This window comes from Pan troglodytes, chromosome 13 (genome assembly GCF_028858775.2).
Source record: "Pan troglodytes isolate AG18354 chromosome 13, NHGRI_mPanTro3-v2.0_pri, whole genome shotgun sequence".
Classification (NCBI taxonomy): domain Eukaryota; kingdom Metazoa; phylum Chordata; class Mammalia; order Primates; family Hominidae; genus Pan; species Pan troglodytes.
The window spans coordinates 59,616,622-59,637,134 of record NC_072411.2 but is presented as its reverse complement, the minus strand read 5'-3'; the positions used below and the strand labels follow the sequence as shown (position 1 = coordinate 59,637,134).

Here is a 20,513-nt window from a genome sequence, read left to right as displayed (position 1 = left end):
GAGCTAGGAGGCTGGCTCTTCTGCGGGAGGTTATAGAGCGGATCACCTGGGCGCAATCGCCGCGTAGTTGAAGTTTCCCTAAAGTCTCAGTGGGGCTTTTCCTCCCGTGAGAAGCCCCATTCCTGAGTATCTAGTCCCGGAGGCTCCGCACCGCGTCCCCACGCCCCCTCTTTCTTCGCCCCAGCTCTGGGCGATCTCACTGCCGGGCACAGGGCCGCCTTTGCCTGCCTGCCCTGCAGCAGCAGGCCCGGGCGGCTGCGAGAGGGCGCAGGGGGCGGAGGCGCGGCAGGGGCGGGCTCTGCCGCCCGCCCCACCACCCCCTCCCCGCCCGGCTGCGGGGCCAGTGGCAGGAGCGCCGCGCACCGCCAGCCGCGGGGGGCGTGGGATGGGGGCGGCCGGGGAGGGGGGCGCCCACACTGACTAGAGCCAACCGCACACTTCAAAAGGGTGTCGGTGCCGCGCTCCCCTCCCGCGGCCCGGGAACTTCAAAGCGGGCCGTGCTGCCCCGGCTGCCTCGCTCTGCTCTGGGGCCTCGCAGCCCCGGCGCGGCCGCCTGGTGGCGATGACCCGGGCGCTCTGCTCAGCGCTCCGCCAGGCTCTCCTGCTGCTCGCCGCGGCCGCCGAGCTCTCGGCAGGTACGGTGCTGGTTTCTCTCCCGACGCCCGCGAGGGTGGGAGCTGGGAGGAGGTCTGCGGGTGGGCACGGGGGTGGGGGACAGGGGGTGCTCCGAGCAAACTGACCTTCGGGGCGGACGGGGAAGCGCCAGTCGGATTGAGGGGGCGCGGGATAGGGTGCAGCGTGGGCACATGACGTCTGGCAGCCGTAGGGGTAGACAGGTGTGTTGGGGACGAAGCCGCCCGGAAGAGGGAAAAGGCAGCAGGGACGTGGGGGAATAAGTAGTAGGGGTGAGGTGGGTGACTAATTTGTGGGCAGTTTGCAGCGGAGAAAATAGGAGAGCGTTTGTGGGTGCGCGCATGGCTGGGAGCTGGGTTCACCCTGCAGGGACCTGGAGGGCTGCAGGTATGCGTCGGACGCGCTCTGTGCTAAGCCCCTGAGAGCTGCTCAAGGATGGTGGCATGGTGGTGGTGGGAGGTGGTGATTTAGTCTGAGTTTTAGGAGGCGGGGAATACCCCAAAAGCCGCAGATGCCAAGCTATGGAGGCGAGAGTGGGAGCTTAAATCTGTGTGGTTTGCAACGCACATTGCTTTCGAGGTACGATCTTTACTCAGAGTTCCTGGGGAAAAAAATTCTGGCAAGCGCCCCAGAGTTTATAACAGGTCTGTGCCTTGATAGGCTAAATAGAGCCCTCTACCCAATCTAGAAGCCAGACGTTTCTTTATAATGTTTACTAGAAAGTGGGGCAAATGCATCTTTGGTAAAATCATAATATGCTGTGACTAAAAGCCCTTTACCTCGAAAACTATTTTCATTACATTGTCCTGGATTATGCAGAGGAGGAGCAGATTCTTTGCTAACTCATTCTTTAAAAATTTCTATCATACATTGAAGACATTTGCACATAAAAATCTGGTGTTTTCCCATAGAGCTGTGTTTTGTCCGAAGCTGATTTTGATGCATTTTGTTTTCCCAGATGACAATCTGTTTGACATTAATAGCTATATTCATGGTGGGTCGTTTTCCTCTTAGTGACATGTGCAAGAGAATGATTTGAATGATGTGATTGCTGTCATGTACAGATTTCAGTGTTTCAGATGGCCTGAGAGAATCACTAAATACAATATTCAAATATAAATTTGATTATTGAAAAGGATTAATTGACAAAATCTGAGGATTAAAACATTCCAGTTATCTTTTAGGAAAACAGCCCAAGACTGTTAGAAAGATGATGGGATAAAGTGAAATATTTGCATTTAGAGTTAATAAATTTATAAGTGGGAGAAAACCAACTATGGGAAAGTCTTTAAAAAATGGGTGAAAACTCTGCTAACTTGGGATACTGAAAGTGCTCTTGACAATTTAATAGAGTTTACAAAAAAAAAGTCTTCAAGGTATCACAGTTTTGATGGGGTGAAACTGCCTCTGGAGGCTGTCTGTACAACTCTTTTTATTTGGAGGAGCTGATAACTTGGCTGCACACATTTTTACAAAACAGATTCAATTTTTTTAAAATGTAGCTTCAAGGGTATATTTTGTTGTATACCCAGAATCTTTAGAAAATTTCAGAGACCTTGAGCGTAGCAACATGCCTCATGTTCTTGAAAAGGCATGGAAACTTTTGACATTGAAATATGCAAAAAATAAAAAAAGATAATCCATTCAAAGTCGCTCACTTAAAATTTGAAGTCTAAGAAAAATGCATGATATGGAATAATATAATAGAGACGTATTTATTGAAGTTGAACTTTTATGAAAAACTTTTCTATGTCAAGTGCAATCATTTTCAAATCTCCTTAAGAAGTTTTTACCCCTCTGTGTCCCACGTTAACAATGTATATTGCTACTTATAGTATTTATTCTTAACTTTATATAAAACTCTGGCTATTTAGTAGAAAGATTCAAGGTAGTTTTGTTTTGCTTTTCACTTTTTCAATTGGTTTTATGACATGGTTAGCCAACTGTATTTTTACCTGGTCACTTTTACAAATTATACTGTTAATCATATTGGCCATTTATGACATGTACTTGCTGTTGTTGGAATGTTATATGAGAAGTTGTTCTTGATGTAATGACATAGTCAGTGAAACTGTGTGACAGAAGGCACCACCTTTCATCTGGATCTGCAGAGCAGGCCTACGACTTTAAATATCTGAACACATGATAAACCAGTAAACCTTTTTTACTTTGGCTGCTCATTCCCCACATTGTTGTCACCTTAGGGGTGTCCATTGCTCCTTTTTGAGAATCTCAGAAGATAACAGCTGGTAGAGACTTAGAAAAACTATTTATTGGTCTGGACTGGAATTAAAAAAATCAGGCTGCCCGGGTGCAGTGGCTCACGCCTCTAATCCCAGTACTTTGGGAGGCCGAGGTGTGAGGATTGCTTGAGGCCAGCAAGTTCAAGACCAGCTCAGGCAACAGTGAGATGCCATCTCTACAAAAAATTTAAAAACAATTAGCCAGTTCTGGTGGCACACACCTGTAGTCCTAGCTACTTGGGAGGCTGAGACAGAATTGCTTGAGACCAGGAGTTCAAGATTGCAGTGAGCCATGATCGCACCACTGCACTCCAGCCTGGGTGACACAGTGAGGCACCGTCTCTAAAAACAAGAGAAATGAAAAACTCAGGCTCCTCTGAGTTGCTCTGGTTATGTAGGTTCTGGATGCCTTGATGTTTGATAAGAGAGACCTGACATGGCTTCACAATATTCACCATGTGTACCCAAAAAAGAAGTGGCAGAAAATGTCCTGGAGTTCTCTACTTTGAAGCTGTGATTTGGATGTTACATAGATTTACATATTGTGCATTCTCTTCTAATTTCTTGAAACTCCTTTGTCCTCTGGTCCAGAAAGGCTTATTAAGAGTCCAGAAAGCCCTATGTTGTTACTCCAAAAATGGAATAAATATTTCCTTAATAACCAGGGTGAGAGTGGGGGTTTCAAGTAATGAAATTCTTCCCCCCACCCCCCTGCACCCCCCTGCACCCCCTCACCCCCACTGCAAACAATAGTTAGCAGTTTCCACTAAGAGTTTTCCACAGTGTTGCTGGAAGTGAAAGTGAAAGCTCAGGGCTGACTGAGTTTATAAATGCAAAAGATGTTGCCACCTTTGCCCTTCTTTAAGCATAGTCATTTATTGGTTGATTGACACAGATGTGGCAAGAGGCTCCCTGGTTCCAAGGAAGACATCTCTGGCCCAGGAGAAACTATGCTTAGAGATTTCCTCTGAATTGCTAAACTCATACAAAAAATAAAGGACTTTGAGGTGTGAAAGTGAGTAGCTAAGGATGATGCTACATTTTTGACCCAAGCAATGGAAGAATGGACCCTTAATTGGGGTGGGGCAGACTGCAGGAAAAGCTGGTCTGGGGAGAGAAGGGTTGGTGCTGACAGATCACAGGAGCTCAGTTTTGAATATGTTGAGTTCAAAATGCCTCTCAGATGCTGAAATGGAGATGTTAAGTAAGCAATTGGTTTTCTGGGTCTGAAGTTCAGGGGATAAATATGGACTGATGATAAAAAATTGAGAGCCAAGGGCATTTACTGATAACTTTTCAAAGACGCATTAAATAGAGCCACAGACTTAGCAAATAAGGCAGAGAATACCTTGTTAGATTGAATTTGAGATAAACAATGAATACCTCTTTAGTATAAGTGTGTCACAAGTATGACATGGAACACAAGTATATTAAAAATTAATTGCTGTTTAATTCCAATTTAACTGGGTGTTCTGTACTTTTATCTTGCAAACCAACATAAAAGAAGTCCTGTTGTGAGATAAACCATTCCTGATGCATGTATTTCTGGCTCTTTTATTAAAAAGAGAAGTGAAGACCTATTTTCTAGTCCTCAGCTCTAAAACCCTCGCCTGTTCTAGCTCCGTTATTGTCTTCATGTGCGTCTCCCAATGTGTCACTCCCAACTCTTTGCACAGGATATCTCTCTTCTGTGTGAACCTGAGAGGATACCTAGTTTCCTCCAATCCTACATGAGTATCTAGACATGAAAATATGGGTGAAAAAAACAAGAATAACTCTTGATTCCCTTGATTGTTGCATGAAAGCAGTTGGTTTTTCCCAAGTTTGCTGTATTTTGGAAGTGGTTATTTTCAGATGCGGTTTTGGAGTAGTTTCCTTTTGAATACACTTTCATGTTTCTCTTTTGGGGAAATGCTTTCAGGCAGTAGCCAAGATCCACTTTGTTGTACTTTTCTTGGCACTACTTGCATCTCTTGCCGTAAATAAGGTTAAGAGGAGAGGAGATTGGATAGAGGCAGGAATAAGGAGGCTGCTGAGCCCTGTGGGACCTGTTATTCTGATATAGTTTGAAGTTTTAGAGCATGTTCCTAAGAAAGCAATGACAAGATTTTGGGGAAGGGGCTTGGATACATAAATATCATCCTGAAGCTGTTTAGTTCCTGCTCTAGCTTAGTCTTGACCTACCAAATGATTAATGTTATCTTCAATTTGAGATCTGTAGTGTCTATAAGTGGACAACTGCAGGCATGGATCATTAAAAAGCTCAGATTATGTTGACATATATATAAAGAGTTTATTTTAATAAATAATAGAACAAGAGAATTAATTTTCAAGTATAATTAGTAAACAGAACAAAACAAAGGAAAAATTCTAAGCATAAAGAGTGTGCTATGTATTATACCTTATCATTAAAAAAATTTAAATTATTTAAAAAAATTTTTGTGGGTGCATAGTAGATATATATATATGTATGGGGTACATGAGATGTTTTGATACAGGCATGCAGTGTGAAATAAGCACATCATGGAAAATGGGGTATCCATCCCCTCAAGCATTTTATCCTTTGAGTTACAAACAATCCAATTACATTCTTTATTTTAAGATATGTAATTATTACTGACTATAGTCACCCTATTGTGCTATCAAATGGTAGGTCCTATTCATTCTTTCCATATTTTTGTACCCATTAACCATCCCCACCTCCCCCACCAACCCCCTACTACCCTTCCCAGCCTCTGCTAACCAGCTTTCTATTCTCTCTGACCATGAGTTTGATTTTTAGATCCCACAAATAAGTGAGAATATGTCATGTTTGTCTTTCTGTTCCTGGCTTATTTCAGTTAACATAATGATCTCCACTTCCATCCATGTTGTTGCAAATGACTGGATCTCATTCTTTTTTATGGCTGAATAGTACTCCATTGTGTATATATACCAGATTTTCATTATCCATTCGTCTGTTGATGGACACTTAGGTTGCTTCCTAATCTTAGCTACTGTAAATAGGGCTGCAACAAACATGGAAGTGCAGATCTCTTCCATATACTGATTTTCTTTCTTTTGGGTTATATCCATCAGTGGGATTGCTGGATCATATGGTAGCTCAAGTTTTAATTTTTTGAGGAACCTCCAAAGGGTTCTTCTTAGTGGTTGTACTAATTTACAATCCTACCAACAGTGTACAAGTGTTCGCTTTTTTCCACATCCTTGCCAGCATTCATTATTGCCTGTCTTCGGAATGTAAGCCATTTTAAATGGGGTGAGATGATATCATTGTAGTTTTTATTTGCATTTCTTTGGTGATCAGTGATGTTGAGCACCTTTTCATGTGCTGTTTGCCATTTGTATGTCATCTTTTGGGAAAAGGCTATTCAAATCTTTTGCCAATTTTTTATTGGATTATTAGATTTTTTTCCCTACAGTGTTGTTTTAGCTCCTTATATATTCTGGATATTAATCCCTTGTGAAAGGGGTAGTTTGCAAATATTTTCTCTCATTCTGTGGATTGTCTTTTCACTTTGTTGATTGTATCCTTTACCATGCAGAATCTTTTTAACTTGATGTGATCCCATTTGTCCATGTTTGCTTTGGGCATCTGTGATGGTGGGCTATTACTCAGGAAATCTTTGCACAAACTGATGTCCTGGAGATTTTCCCCAATGTTTTCTTGTAGTAGTTTCATAGTTTGAGGTCTTTAATTCATTTTGATTTGACTTTTTTTGTATATAGTAAGAGATAGGGGTCTAGTTACATTCTTCTGCATATGGATATCCAGTTTTCCCAGGACCATTTATTGAAGAGACTATCCTTTCCCCAGTGTATGTTCTTGGCACCTGTGTTAAAGATGAGTTCACTGTAGGTGTGTGGATTTGTTTCTGGGTTCTTTATTCTGTTGCATTGGTCTATGTGTCTGTTTTTATGTCAGTACCATGCTGTTTTGGTTACTGTAGCTCTGCAGTATAATTTGAAGTCAGATAATGGGATTCTTCCAGTTTTGTCCTTTTTTCCTTAGGATAGCTTTGGCTATTCTGGGTCTCTTGTGGTTCCATATAAATTTTAGGATTTTTTTTTCTATTTCTGTGAAGAACGTCATTAGTTATACCTTATAGTACCTTCTTGGTTTTCCATTGCTTTGGTCTTCTAAGTCTTATATTTTTCACAGTCAATAGGCAAAATCTCAAGATTTATCCTTACATTGTTGAAGAAATTGGGATAGTATGTTTAAGAAATTGAGATATGTTCATAAATGATACACAAATGACTCTTTTGCTAATGGGACCTAGGAATGCCCAAACACTAGCTGCTGAGTCTCATCTTCAGTTAAGAGGTGACATATAGAAAAAGGAGGTGAAACAAGGCAAAGTAACTTTTTCTTATTACCTGGAGCTTTTGTCCCCAGTAGCATGGCAAACTTGAATACGCTCTTCTTTTCAACAACTAAATAGCCAAAGGATAAAGGTAGAGGAGCTGTGATAAACCCGAACCCTGGATCCTAACTCCAGGAAACCATTGAAAGGCTATTCAGTCCTGGCAAAATGAAGCCATAGAGGCTGTGGAGCAAGGGACCTCTATTTGCAATACCTCGCATTAGTCCAGGTCTCATGGAAACTGGCAGGAGTTCCAGGCAATAATTTCAGGGGCGACTGCTAGGTGAGGGAAAAAGTAGAAAGTCTGTGGAAAGAGGTGGCGGGATCTCTTCTACCAAGGAAGCAGGCTGTACCTTTCCCACACTTGCAGTGGAAAAGAAGGAAGACATAGCCATGACCATGAGCCCCTTGTTTTTCTTGTTCTTTGAAAGCTGGATCCCTAAAGCATGTGGGCCACTTGGTTCCCTGAAACCCGAACAATACAAATCACTACTCCTCCTACTTAGGGATCCAGTAAAAAGTAAAAGGATGGAGGAGGTGAGTGGGAGTATGAAACAGACAAGGAAGACCTTATTTCCATAGAAGCCAACACTTTGCTCCTTCTCAGGGGCTACCATTGCCTCATGATGTGCCCCTTGAATTCACTGCTCTGATTGGCCAGCCAGGCTAACACGGCTCTGCTGTGTCCTGATTCTTCACTTTTTTTCCTCTAGAATAGCTTCTACTTTCTGTTGTTCTCTTCTGTCTTTTAGACAGTAGGCATGCAAAGATACTGTTTCTTTGGAGCTGTTTTAAATTAATCTCAAGAATTCATGGGTGATTCACTAGGTATGACTCAAGAGCTTGGCTTATTATTATTTTTTTTAAAACAATTTAAATTTGCCAATGACTTAAACATCCCAAATTAGATCAATCCACTTTTTCATTAAACTTTTCACTTCAAGAAAATCATTAGGATGCTCCCATTTTGAAAGTGAAACACACATTTTCTCCCAATCTATTTTGTCGTTGTTATCTCATGGTTAATAAAAAGACAGGGATGGATGCTACATCTCTGCATATTGATTAAGCACCTTATACCTTTTTTTATGCAACTCGATAATTGACTGAAATAAAGACTCTATGATCAAAAACGGGACTAGAAAAAAAATCTAACTCATCAGGATATGGACATGTTCAAATAGCTAGAAGACCAGATTTTGAATGTTCTCAACATAAAGAAATGATAAACGTTTGAGGTGGTGGATATGCTAATTCTCCTGATGTGATCATTGGACACTGTATACATGTATCAAAACATCACATTGTATCCCATAAATATATACAATTATGTGTCAATTAAAAAATAATTAAAAACAACAAATATAAATTTTTTTTAATGCATACGTATCCAAGAGATGTTAATTCAGAAACTGGTAATCTGGATTACTACAGCTTAAAAAAACCAGATTGTTTTACAACAGAGCCAAAATATATTAAAGAGTATTAACTAATCACATCTCACAACTTTATCCGATGGCATTTTCCTGGCCTACTCCCCTGGAAATGTATCTTTTTTTCTCTATCATCTCCATTTTCGTTCTCCAAGAGTAAAAATTCTACTCTGTGGACATTTGCTTGCTCTGATAGTCATGGTGAGATTGTGTTCTCACTTAAATTCTACTTGCAATCTGTCATTTGTATTTCCAGAAAATAGACATTACACAAAATTTGACAGGTTGAATACAGAATAATTATATAATTAGCAGAAGATTCCTTATAGAATAATAAATGTATAACTGAATGAAACTCTTTTTGAAAATCTTTATTTCCTACAGCTACTCTTTAGCTATGTTCTATGAAAAGGCATTCCCTTTTGTAGAGAGAAGAAAGTTGACTTCGTTAAAACAACTGGACCCCTTTAGAAGTATAGAGAGTTATTGTGCCAAATCAAGATGATGTTCCCCAGAATGGCTTTTACTCAACTATGCTTTGGATATTGCCATTACCATGAAGTTTTTTTTTTGCCACATTTCCTTATTATCCTTTTAATATTTGTAAGATTTGTAGTAATGGCCCCTTTAATATTTCTGAAATAGGGAATTTGAATTTTCTCTCCTTTTACCATGATCAGTCTAGCCGGAGGTTTATCAATTTTATTGACTTCTTGCAAATAAATAGCTTTTGGTTTTATTTATTTTCTCTGTTTGTTTTCAGTTATTTTCTTCTCTTCATTATTTTCTTCATCCACTTTCTTTAGGTTTAAGTTATTGCTTTTTATTCCAGGTTCTTTAGCAGGTACATTATATCAAGTGTTGGCAACATTTTCTCAAAGGGTCAGAGTTTATCCTATTTTAGGCTTGTGAAACAAATAGTTACTGTTGCATCCACTTAACTCTGCCTTTGTAGTATGAAAGCAGCCACGGACAATACATAAACAGATAGGTGTTGCTGCATTTCAATAAAACCTTATTTATAGCCAATAGGCCATAGTTTGCTGACCCACATTAAATAATTAATTGAAGACCTTTCTTCTCTTCTAATATACATATTTAACTTCTAAGTTTCCCTCTCAGCAACTGCTTCAGCTCATCCATAAATTGTGATATTGTGTTTTTATTTATACTGAGTTAAAAATCTTTACTAGTTTCCTTTGTAATTTTTTGAAGCCGCCTGTGTGTTATTTGGATGTCTGTTATTTAACTGCCAAATATTTGAGTAATTTGCAGAGCTTTTTTTTTACAGAATTCTACTTTAAATCCATTTGGGATGAAATAACAGAATCTATATGATTTCATTTATTTTGAATTCATTTGTGTTTGTTTTATAGTCTGGCACATGTCTGACCTCGTGAATACTCCATATGTACTTGAAAATACTATGTATTCCACTTTGGATGAGTGGAGTGTTCTGTAAGTGTCATTTAGGTCAAGTTGCTAGACAGTATTATTGAAGTCTTTTCTATCTTTACTGATTCTCTGTCTTCTTGTTTCACCAGCTATTGAGAAAGGATTGTTGACATCTCTAATTTACTTGTGGATTTATGTATTCCCTTTTTTTGTTTTTTTCTAATTGTTGCTTCCTATATTTGAATATTTTGTTTTTGGGTACATACACAATTAGGATTATTATGTCCTCTTTATTCATACTTATGACTGGGAAAACTCCTACTTTATCCCTGGTAATATTTGTTATTATGACATGCTTATCTTTATTACTGGGAATATGCTTTGCCTTGAGGTCCACTCTGTTGATATTAATATAACTATCCCACCTTTCTTATGGTTAATATTTATATATCTACTTTTTTAAACTATTGATATAGTTACTCTGTTATTCCAGTTTTCTTGTGCTGAAAGTCTACATATTATAAATTTTCCATTCTCTTATGCTTAACTCATATATATCCTTACATTTAAATTGGGTTTCTTATAGAGAGAGCATATGTTTGGGTCCTGCTTTTTTTAATCCTGTCTTACATACTTGTCTTTTAACTGGAGCATTTACAACATACACATTTAATATATTTACCAATACGGTTGTATGTAATAAATCTGTCATCTTATTTTTATATATCCTCTTTCATTTCCCCTTCTTGCCTTCATTTGGTTAAATTGACTAAATATTAGCTTTATATATTATTTTCACTATTAGTTTCTAAGCTATGCCTCTTTATTTTTAGTGATTGTTCCAAAATTGATAATATTACCATAGCTTATTTAAGAAGCTTACCATCATATGCCTCCATTTCCCTCTCTTTGTCTTTTGTGCTATTAATCTCATATGTTTTACTTCTAAATATTTTGTAAACCTTGAAACTTATAGTTCTTATTTTGGCTTTACGTATTACCTTTAAAGAAATTTTAAAAATGAATATACTATTTTACATTTACCCACCTATTTATCACTTTTAGTACTCTTCATTACTTTGTATAAATCAAAGTTTATATCTGTTGTCATTTTCTTTCAACCTGAAGATCTTCCTTCAATTTTTGTAGTTCAGTTCTGATAGCAACACATTCTAATTAATTTTTGTTTAGGGAAAGTTTGATTTTGCTTTACTTTTCCTCCCAACTTTTATTTTTAAGCTTCAAATATACACTAGAATTAAAAGAATTTTAGTTATCACCCATATACTGACCAATTGGATTATACCATTATTGTTTTATTATATAATTTTGCCTTATCATATATATATCCATTTATCCATCCTTCTATCCATTAATATATGTTATCTTCTGATGCATCTCCAAGTAAATTACACATAGCAGTATATTTTCTTTGAAATACTTCAGCATGCATATTGTTACACAGAGTTCAACACTTTTCTTTTTGGATAAAATATTTATATGTAATGACATTCACAAGTCTTTTGTGTGTACTCATGAAATTTTGAGAAATACATTCACCTAATCTTTTTCAAGATATTAAAGATAAACATCATCACAGTGAGCTCCCTCATGTCTCTACCCAGTTATTCCTCAATGCGGTACTCCCAAAGGCATCTGCTGTTCTTTATTCCACCATAGATTAGTTTTGGCTGTTGGGTGTATTGTTTTGTAAATGCCAGTTAGGTGAGGTTTATTGATAGTGTTGTTCTCATCATCTATATTTCTTACTGAGAGAAGTGTGCAGCTATACTTCTGTATTTGTCTGTTTCTCCCTTTAGTTCCATTAGTTTCTATTTTATATATTTTGAAATACTTAGGCACATACACATTTACAATTTCCATGCCTTCCTGATGCAATGACTATTTAATTAATATAAGGCGTCCCTCTTTATCTCAGTAATACTCTTTGTCTGGAAGTCTACTCTAATAGTAATATAACCATGCCAATTTTCTTATGTTTAGTATTTGCATGTATTTTTTCCCTTTCCTTTCCTTTCTATCAGTGTCTTTATAATGAAAGTGCATCCTTTGTACACAGCATATAGTTAGTTCTTCACTTTTACCTTTTAACACTCGGACAGTAATTAAGGTGTTTAGTCCATTAACAATTAGTATAGTAATTGGTAGCCTACCCTCTTGCTATTTATTTTTCTTTTTATTATTCTTCTGTTCCTCTTTTTTGGCCCTCTTTTTGACTAGTAATTTTTTTGAGTATTTCATTTTACTTTCTTGGTGGATTTCTTAACTCTCTCCCCTAATTATTATTTTTAACTGGTTGCTCTATGTTTAACTGTATTCTTTCTTAATGTTCCTTTTGAATCAATACTGTGTCATTTCACTCATTACTCTTCACACCTGACACTTCAATCTTCTTACTTCATGCTTCTCTCTTTACCCTGACACCTCCAGTTTTAGTATAAAGACCTTGTAATAGTAGGATTAAATTTACCAATAGTATAGTTATACTTACATCAACCAATAATTATGAGGAGATACTTAAGGAAAAACCCTACTCACAAGTGACAGAGCACTCAATAGAACCTGATTTAGATATGATGCATATTTTAAAACTATTAGGCAAGGAATTTAAAATAACTATGATTAAAAACTGTAGTGGAAAATGTGGAAAATATGCATGAACAGTTGTAGCATTTCAGTAGAAGGGTAGAGAGTGTAAGAAAATGTCAAAAGGAAATGCTAAATATGAAAAACAAATGAAGAATGCCTTTGGTGTGCTCATCAATTGATCTGACACAGCCAAAGAAAGAATCATAAATTTGAAGATGGATCACTAGAAATTACCTTATAATAGTGTACTTATACTTGTTTAAAGCCATTACACTAAAGAGGGAAGCGTCCAGAGGTAATAAAGAGGGAGGAGCAAAAAGACCCAACAGAGCATCCAAGAGGTATGGGGTAATATCAAGTAATATAAAATATGTGTAAATGGAATGCTAGAAGAAAACAGAGGGAGAATGGGACAAAAGAAATAGTTGAAGAGATATTGGTTAATAATTTCCAGATATAATGAAAGACATCAAACCACCAAGCACAGAAGCTCGGAGAGCCCAATCCAGACAAATTTCTCTCCTCCCAAACCCTACACCAATAGACCATATCCATCATATTCTAACTGATGACATTCAAAGATAAATAGAAAATCTTGAAGGCAGCTTGCATTAAAAAATACCTCTTACATAAAGAGGAACAAAGTTAAGAATTGCAGCAGACTTCTTAGCAGAAACTGCAAAACACGAACCAATGAAGGGACTTTATTTTTTTTAATTTTTAATTTTTTTACAAGAACAGTCGTATTGCAATAAAGTGACAACTTTAAATGCAGTGAGTAAAAAATTGCCAACCCAATATTCCATACTATATGAAGTTTTTTTAAATGAAAGAGAAATAGACATTTTCCAATAAATAAGAACTTACGTAATCCCAGCACTTTGGGAGGCCAAGGTGGAAGGATTACTTGTGCCTAGGAGTTTGAGACCAGCCTAGGCAACATAGCAAGACCATGTCTTTACAAAAAATGAAAAAAATTAGCCAGGTATGGTTGTGCACACCTGTAGTCCCAACTACTGGGGAGGCTGAGGTGGGAGAATTGCTTGAGCTCAGGATTTCAAGGCTGCAGTGAGCTATGATCATGTCACTGTACTCCAACCTGGCTGACAAAGTGAAATCCTATCTCAAAACAAACAGGCAAAACCCACAAAAACCTGAAAGCATGCACCACACCTGGCTACTTTTTGTGGGGTTTTTTTTTTTGTATTATTGTTACTTGTAGAGACAGGGTCTCACTACAGTGCTCAGGCTGGTCTTGAACTCCTGGCCTCAAGTGATCCTCCTGCCTTGGCCTCCCATAGTGCTGGTATTATAGGCATGAACCACTGTGCCCAGCTGCAAGGGCATCTCTTAAAAATATTTTTAAAATGTTAAAAATAATAAGCTAATAATGTAAATAAAATGGAATAAAAATATTCAATTAATGCAAAAGCATGAGGGTAAAATATCCAAGGGATCAAAAACAATGAATGGAAAACAATGAGCAATATGGTAGATTTCATTCAGTTATACCAATAATTACATTAAATGTAAATGGTTTAAGTATAGCAATGAAAAGACTGAGATTGTCAGACTGGGTAAAAAAGCAAGATCTATATGCTATCATAAGAAATCCACTTTAATATAAGAAATGCACTTTAAATACGAAGAGACAAATAGATTGAAAGTACAACTATGGAAAAAGTTATACCATGCACACACTAACTATAAGAAAGCTGGGGTGGCTATATTAATAACAAACAAAATAGACGTCAAAAGATAAGATGCTGCAAGGGATATTCCATAGTGATAGAAATATCACTTCACTGACAAGATATCATAATGTTGTGTATGCTTCTAGCCATAGAGCTTCAAAATGCATGAAACAACAATGGATAGAACTGAAAGGGAAATAGACACATCTTTAATTATATTTTGAGTCTTCAAACTTGTCTCTCATATCTGATAGAATAAATAAACCAAACTTTAGTAAGGATATACAAAATCTAAAAAATAATTTTAACTAACTTGACCTAATTGACATTTATGTGACATTCCAACTAACAACAGCAGAATACACATATTTTAAAGTGTGCATAGAATATTAGCCAAGATAGACCATATTGTGGGGGCATAGAACAAACCTAATACATTTTTAAAAAATTAAAGTATACAGAATATGTTCTCTGAATATAATGGAAACAAACTAGAAATCAACAACAGGAACTTATTAAGCAATGAACTTCTACATACTCGTAGGTCAAAGTGGTTCACCTTAGCTAGATTTACAAAGAAAATAGAGGGAATACACAAATTACTGATATTAGAAATGAAAGAAGGACATTGCTATCCACCCCACAGACATAAAACTAAAAATAAAGGAATATTGCATTTTGTTCACAATTAAAAAATTTAGGTAAAATGAGCAAATTCCTTGAAAGATATAAACTTCCAAAGACTAATCAAGAAATAATAAATAACCTGAATAGTCCTAAAGAGATTAAAGACATTCATTTTATAGCTCAAAGCTTGAAAACATCTAACAAAAAAGTCTCTAATTTCACATTACTTCACTGGTGAATTCTATCAAAATTTTTAGGAAGAAATAATGTCTATTCTACATAAACTTCCAGAATGTGCAAGTGGAGGGAACATCTTTCAGCTCATTTTATGAAACCAGTATTACAGTGAAACCTAAACTAGGTAAAGACATCACAATGAAAGAAAACTATAGACCAGTATCTCTCATAGAGATGCAAAAATCCTCAACAAAATGTTATTAAATTGAAGAAAAATATAAAAACAGGATAATACATTATTTTCTTGTGGAGTTTGTCCTAGGAATGCAAGCCTGGTTCAACATTCAGAAATCGAATATTTCAATTTACCATTTCAGCAGACTAAAGAAAACCATATGACAATATCAACAGATGCATTTAAAACCAGATGACAACACTCACCTATAAAACACAGTTGAAATAATTTAAAGTAAACCTAAATGAATGGAATCCTATACAGTTGGCCCTCCATATCTGTGGGTTTCACATCTGCAGATTCAATCAACGGCAGATTGAAAATATTTGGGAAAAAAACACAACAAAAATTAACAATACAACAATAAAAATAATGCAAATAAAAAACCAATACAGTATTAAAACTATTTATATAGCATTAGGTATTATAAGTAATCTAGAGATTATTTAAAGTATAGAGGAGTTAAGATGGCTGACTAGGGACATTAGACACTCACCCTCCCCAGAAAGAAGAACCAAAATTGCAAAGAGATAATCACACCTTGAATAGAACATCTAGGAGAGATCACTGGAGATCAACAGAAAAGTCACAGGAAACAACTGAGACACGGAAGAAAAAGGAAGTGAGCAGCCAGTGGCTGAGATTGGCTGGGATCCCAGAGGGGCTTCCTATTGCAGGGAATGGGTAAGTGAGAGACCCTTAGCAGTCCACATCCCCACTAGACTGTTGCCATGGGAGAGCTCCTCTACCTGTATGAACCCTTAGACTAACATGGACAATGATTTAGAGACTCTGCGGGAACATTACACTAGACAGGGAACTTGTACTGGGTCACACACCTCCCTGAGACCTAAGCAGCTGCAAAATGACATAATTGTGAGAGTTCTGCTGTCACTTGGATTCATCCTGCCCTGGTAACCATAGCCCCTATAGTTCTACATTCTGGAAGCCTCCACTGACATTCCCCAGTGTCTAGCTAAAGGGCTACAGGGGCACAGTGCTGGCTGGACCCAAAAGTGTTGTGTGGTCCTTAGTACTCTAGTCCACATGGAGTACTACTCTCTGGGGAAGGAACTGTGCAGCACACCAAGGAGGTGGCTCCTGGCACAAAGGAAACCAGAGTGTATACTTTCCATAGCCTGAGAGTTCCCTGTCTGGGGCTGTGAGAAGTAACCCTGTCCCCAGCAGTGGCATGGACTCTGATGTTGGGCTTGCAAACAGAGAGTGGGACCCCTTCCCAACTCCACACACTGCTGCAGCAGTTGCTGCCACTGGGAGCTGAGGTGGGTGAGCCTGAGTGCTGATGGACTGGGAGTGGCAACCCTGTTCCCGCTAGCAATGTGGCCCTTGTGCTCAGGCTAGCACATAGAAGAGTGGGGTCCTGTCCCTCACTCATACCACTGCAACACAGCTGCCCTTGCTGCTGCCAGAGACTGGGGTGGGCTGCCTATTTGGAGCTGGCTGTCTGGGGCTGTGAGTGGTGACTGAGCCCCCACTCTCAATGTAGCCTCTGTTTTGGGGCCCATGCAAGGAGGGCAGGATCCCTCCTCACTAACCCCCCAAAACATTGCAGTCACTTCTGCAGCCAGGAGCTGAAGTAAGTGCTACCCAGAACCTAAGAGCCCCCTGTTTGGGATTGTGGTCACCAACTTTGCCCACACCAAGAGCACAGCCTCTGTACTCTGGTGTGTGGCCTGAATACAGGCTCCCCACACATTGTTGTGGCCACTGCTATTGACAGAGACAAAGTGTGCACTTCTCAGACCCTGAGAGGTACCCACAGCAGACTGATAAAAGCAGCTCCATTTATCCCAATAGCATGAATGCTCTGCTCTAGAATGAGTCCTGGAGTCATGTTCTCCACACCCTTCACCACAGATTACCTCACCTTGTCTACTACAGCCCATGCCCCTACATATCACCAGGGGACCAAGGTCAGACCTGCCCACCCTGGCACCACAACCACAGAGCCCAAGCATGCTGCCTGAGAATCTGGATCTCCCTGCCCATTTCACCACCTCTGGCATCTGTGCACTTCCCTCAGGAACTTTAAGAGCTGGCCCCCCCAGCTTGCTGTCAACACCACTGACAAAATATACCCACACATGCCACCTAGGAGCCTGGGGACTGGTCTACCCAGCCCATCACAGATACTGCCAACACCAGCACACACTGCTCAGGACCCAGAAAGTTGTCCTACAACTGCTGTTGCCATTGCCCACAACAAGCCTATTGCCCAGGGGCCCAAGAACCCACCCACCCTGCCAGCATCCCAAGCAGCAACCTGGAGGCCCAAGAATGGGCCCATCTGGACCCACTAACATCACAGTCAACATATGCCACCCTGGGCTCTAACGACAGGCATGCTCAGCCCACTGCTGCCACCACTCGTGCCTAAAGACCGGCCCACCTGGAATTCCTGTCATCAGCACAACTTCACCACAGCCTCCACTCATAACCATACTCTAACTCACTGAGGAAATCACAGATACCACTGATGCTGTTTACTGCAAAAAAGTCATACAGAGACTACAGTACTGCGTGCACCCAAAATCAAAGAGGAAGGGCCCTACCCAACCAATGTCATAGATACATCTTCAGGAAAAAGTCCTCTCCTACAAAAGGAAATTTGAAAAATTGGAAGAAGTAACTGTTATGCCAGATGTGCAGATATCAATGTAAGAACACAAGAAACATTAAAAAGCAAGGACATATGACACCTTCAAGGGAATGTAATTCTCTAGCAACATATCCCAATCAAAAAGGAATTCTACAAATCCCAGATAAAGAATTCAAATTGTTGAGTTTAAAGAATCTCAGTGAGATACAACAGAACTTTGAAAAATAGTACAAAGAAATCAGTAAAACAATTCAGGACATGAATGAGAAATTTACCAAAGATATAATAAGAAATCCTGGAACTGAGGAATTTACTGAATGAAATACAACATACATTTGAAAGCTTCAACAAAAGACTAGATCAAGCAGAAGAAATAATCTCAGAACTTGAAGACACGTCTTTCAAAAAAGTCTGGTCAGACAAAAAGAAAGATAAAATAATAAAAAAGAATGAACAAACTCTTCATAATATATGGGACACAATAAAGGGACCAAATATACAAATTATTAGTATCCCAGAAGGCGAAGAGACACCAAAAGGGTTTAAAAACCTATCCAGTGAAATAATAGATGAAAACTTTCCCAAGTCTAGCAAGAGATTTAGACATTCAAATACAGGGCCCAATGATCCCCAAACAGATACAATGCAAAAATGTCTTCTTCATGGTACATTATAATCAAGCTGTGTAAAGTCAAAGGAAAAGAGAATTCTAGAAACAGCAAAAGTATCTCGTCACCTATAAAGGAACTCCTATCTTTTTAAAGGCTGAATTCTCAACAAAAACCTTATAGGCCACAAGAGAATGGAATGATATATTTAAAATGCTGAAAGAAGAAAATTGATACACAAGAAAACTATATCCAGTGAGAATATCCTTCATCAATGAAGGAGAAATAAAGTCCTTCTTAGACAAGCAAATGCTGAGGGAATTTATCACCACTCTAAGAAATGCTCAAGGGAGTCCTAAACCTGGAGACAAAAAGACAACCATCATGAAAAAGATTACCATCATGAAAACACGTGAAAGTATAAAACTCACTGACATGACAAACACACACATATTTGGAAGAGAAATAACTCAAATAGGACCACTACAGAACCACTAATCCACAAGGACAAATATTAAGAGAAAAAGAAAGGAACAAAGAATTTATAAAACAACTAGAAAACAATCAACAATATGACAGGAACAAAACCTCACATATCAATAAAGACCTTGAATAGAAATGGATTAAATTCTCTACTTGAAAGATACAGACTGGCTGAATAGATACAAAAAATTATCCAACTATACACTGCCTACAAGAAATGCAGTTTACCAGTAAAGACCCATATACACTGAAAGTAAAGGGATGAAAAAAGATATTTCACACAAATAGAAACCAAAAGTGAACAGGAGCCGTTATACTTATATCAGATAATAGAGACTTTAAGTCAAGAACAGTAAAAAAGAAGACAAAGAATGTTATTATATAATTTTAAAGGGATAAATCCAGCAAGCAGATATAACAATTCTAAGTATGTATGTACCCAGATTCATGAAGCAGATATTACTAGTTCTAGAGAGAGAGCAAGACTGCAATACAATAATAGTGGGAGACTTCAACATCCCCCTTTCAGCATTAGACAGTTTATCTAGACAGAAAATGAACAAAGAAACATTGGATTTAAACTGCACCTTAGACCAAATGGACCTAACAAACATATACAGAACATTCTATCCAACAACTGCAGCATATTCATCCTTTGCATCAACACATGGCACATTCTTCAGGAGAGATCGTGTGTTAGGTTGCAAAATAAGTCTCAACAAATTTTATAAAATTAAACTCATATCAAGTATCTTCTCAGACCACAACAGAATAAAACTAGAAATCAATACCAAGAGGAAATTCGGAAACTATACAAATACATGGGAATTAAACAACATGCCCCTAAACAACCATTGAGTCAAGGAAGAAATGAAGATGGAAATTTAAAAAAAAGTCTTGAAACCAATGAAAATGAAAACAGCCTATCAAAACCTGTGGGATATAGCAAAAGCAGTGCTAATAGAGAAGTTTATAGAGATAAATGCCCACACTAAAAAAAACACACCTGATTTAAAATAACCTAACAAGGCACCTCAATGAACCTCAAGAGCAAACCAAACCCCAAATTAGCAGAAGAAAAGAAATAATAAAGATCACAACAGAACTAAATGAACTAAATAACAAAAAAAGGAAGAAATTCAAAGAATCAATGAGGTGAAAAATTGGCTCTTTGAAAAGATAAACAAAAGTGATAAACTGTTAACTAGACTAAGAAAAAAGAGAAGACACAAATAAACAAAATCAGAAGTGAACAAGGAGATACTATAATTGATACCACAAAAATACAAAAGACCATCAGAGACTGTTATGAACAACTATAAAGTAACAAACTGAAAAACATAGAGGAAATGGATAAATTCCTGGAAACATACAGCCTATCAAGATTG

The 20,513-nt window shown here is 38.2% G+C and overlaps 1 protein-coding gene across 3 annotated transcripts in view; it reads left to right on the top strand.

The window, feature by feature from the left end:
- The first annotated feature begins 336 nt into the window (after window positions 1-336).
- The window catches only part of ACVR1C (activin A receptor type 1C), a 95,365-nt gene continuing 75,188 nt past the window's right edge, over window positions 337-20,513 (top strand). The window contains exon 1 of one of the 3 annotated variants that reach the window (XM_525945.8): window positions 337-635. In XM_525945.8, coding sequence (XP_525945.2) covers window positions 563-635 — 73 coding nt within the window. In that variant the 5' untranslated portion in view covers window positions 337-562. The remainder of the gene's footprint in view (window positions 636-20,513) is intronic. The other 2 variants (XM_054679880.1, XM_009443518.5) reach the window with 2 other exon arrangements.